Below are 2,500 nucleotides of genomic sequence, written 5' to 3'. Positions count from 1 at the left end.
CTTCTTCTTCTTCTTCTTCTTCTTCTTCTTCTTCTTCTTCTTCTTCTTCTCCTCTCTCTCTCCTTCTTCTTCTTCTTCTTCTTCTTCTTCTTCTTCTTCTTCTTCTTCTTCTTCTTCTTCTTCTTCTTCTTCTTCTTCTTCTTCTTCTTCTTCTTCTTATTATTATTATTATTATTATTATTATTATTATTATTATTATTATTATATTATTATTATTATTATTATTATTATTATTATTATTATTATTATTATTATTATTATTATTATTATTATTATTATTATATTATTATTATTATTATTATTATTATTATTTATTATTATTATTATTATTTATTATTATTATTATTATTATTATTATTATTATTATTATTATTATTATTATTATATATTATTATTATTATTATTATTATTATTATTATTATTATTATTATTATTATTATCAGCGATAGTGGAAAATTCTTGTTTCCGACGTTGTGTCCTTGCGTAAGGCAATTTACACTTATTAACACACTGGACAAAGGTGTGAATGAGTACCCAACTAGGCGATTGTAAGAATGTGTAAGAAAATGTAAAAATAGTAGAACAAAAATAAATGCTAACTATTGGAATTTTGTTCCATTTTGTCCAATGAAAAGGGGGGGGGGGGGGGGGAGGGATGATTAGTTAAGCATTGTAAAACGTATTGAGCATAATGGATGGATTAGCGTTAATCAAATGTTCATATTGAAGGAACGAAATTCACGTCACTCAGATCTTTGCTATTGTTTTTAGACCGCCATTTTTGGTGAGTAGTTATCACTTAATTACATCAATCAGAATATAAATGTTCAAGATTACACATGGTTTTGTGTGTGTTTGTGTTGATACGTAATATATGGCTGGCGGATGTTATGGGTATTTTACCTATAGACAGAATCCGCTTGACTAATACGCTCATCCGGAACTGTAATGGACCAACACACAGAACTCTGTGTAACTTTTATGGTCTGGATCATACAGTCAAGTGAGAATTAATCATAAAAGCGGGTGGCAAAAACAACAACAAAGACCTTAGTGACGTCAACTTCATTTTATCTATACACATAGCACCAATAGGTTCAATTTTGTTTGTTTAAATCTTTCACTCCCTCCCAGGTAAAATGCAACATGGTGACGTATTTGCAATAATGGCCCAGGGAGGAGTATGTAAGTAGTCTGAATTATGTTTTTAACCCTCTCCTTACCACCTACATCAAAATTGTCACATTTGTTACGACACACTAGCTATACATGTTTCTTATTCATATTTATTTTGTACATCACAAACTTAGAAGAATGATCTTTGTTTAATCAATTAGAACATAAAGTTGTTTTGTGGAGAGCTTGTTGGAGTTTTAAAAATCTATTTTTCTGCTAGGTAAGCCTACCATTTTGGGAAAATACTGAAAATGATTGGTATGGAAAGAATTAATGATTATAGATGTTTATACTGAGTAAAAAGAAAGTGAAAAAGAAGCATATAGAAAATTCATCTCTATGAATCAGGCTGGGATTGCCGGCGTCAGGCTGTATCATTAAATTTACATCTCAAAGTTTTCCAGACAGTTTAATATATCTTGCAATTTTCACCCCCCCTCCCTCCACCCCCCCCCCCCCCTTACCAACAAAAAAAAATAGACCATAGAATGTTTCCATTGAAGAGATAATATTATTTGTATCCACCCGTCAGTGTTTGAATTGTTAGAAGAGCTACTTTTAATATTATATTTTAATTCTTACAATGTGTGTTTACATCTTTCTGTGTTTATCTTGAATATTTGAAACCTGACGGCTAAATCTGATTTATGTTGGTTGATAAAAGTAGTCCTTTAGAGCCAATAGGCCCATGGAGCAGGAGTTTATCCCAGTTTCTACAGCGTGAAACGGACAATAGTAATTGCTTGTTTTCGCATCCACATCCCACACACATGGTTTCCACATTTGGCAAAATGTGATAATTTTGTAACCATATTTCTGTGTCTTGTTGTATGTCTCATAACGTAGTTTGTTTTCTGTTGTCCCCTTTTCTATGAGTCATATTTACTCTTTTTATTTCTCTCTTCATTTTATTGGCTTATTTAGACATCTCTAAAATTTGAAAGTCGTTTTCATTTCTTCAAACTTCACGAATTTGTTTTATAATTCGATTTGCAATGTCTGATTTATCCCGAAATAATAAAAATCTGAACTGCGTGCATCAAACAGTGTCAGATAAATACAATTAAAAAATCGGCCTACCTGGACTGGGGCTCAAACCTCAGACCTTTTGACTACCAGTCAGACGTGCTACCAATACACCACATAGTTGGAATTTGTTACCCCGAAATAATACCAGATGAGTATGTAGGTCACATTGTGGTGATTTCTTTATTTGTTCCCTCTTACTGCATTACAGGTGATGTTACAAACCCGTTCCGTGAGTATAAACGCTTAGCAGTTTGTATGTTTATCATATCTACATATTGTAAAATCATCACATCAT

At 31.5% G+C, this 2,500-nt stretch overlaps 1 protein-coding gene across 1 annotated transcript in view; it reads left to right on the top strand.

The window, feature by feature from the left end:
• Positions 1 to 2,500, top strand: part of LOC144976804 (uncharacterized) — a 48,276-nt gene that overhangs the window by 36,885 nt on the left and 8,891 nt on the right. Inside the window, exons 20-21 of the mRNA XM_078921276.1 lie at positions 1,135 to 1,185; positions 2,414 to 2,434. Coding sequence (XP_078777402.1) covers positions 1,135 to 1,185; positions 2,414 to 2,434 — 72 coding nt within the window. The remainder of the gene's footprint in view (positions 1 to 1,134; positions 1,186 to 2,413; positions 2,435 to 2,500) is intronic.

This window comes from Berghia stephanieae, chromosome 7 (genome assembly GCF_034508935.2).
Source record: "Berghia stephanieae isolate SIO BIC M18660-M18661 chromosome 7, UCSD_Bste_1.3, whole genome shotgun sequence".
NCBI lineage: Eukaryota > Metazoa > Mollusca > Gastropoda > Nudibranchia > Aeolidiidae > Berghia > Berghia stephanieae.
The sequence above is the reverse complement of the archived record's forward strand: the minus strand, read 5'-3'. Positions and strand labels throughout refer to the sequence as shown.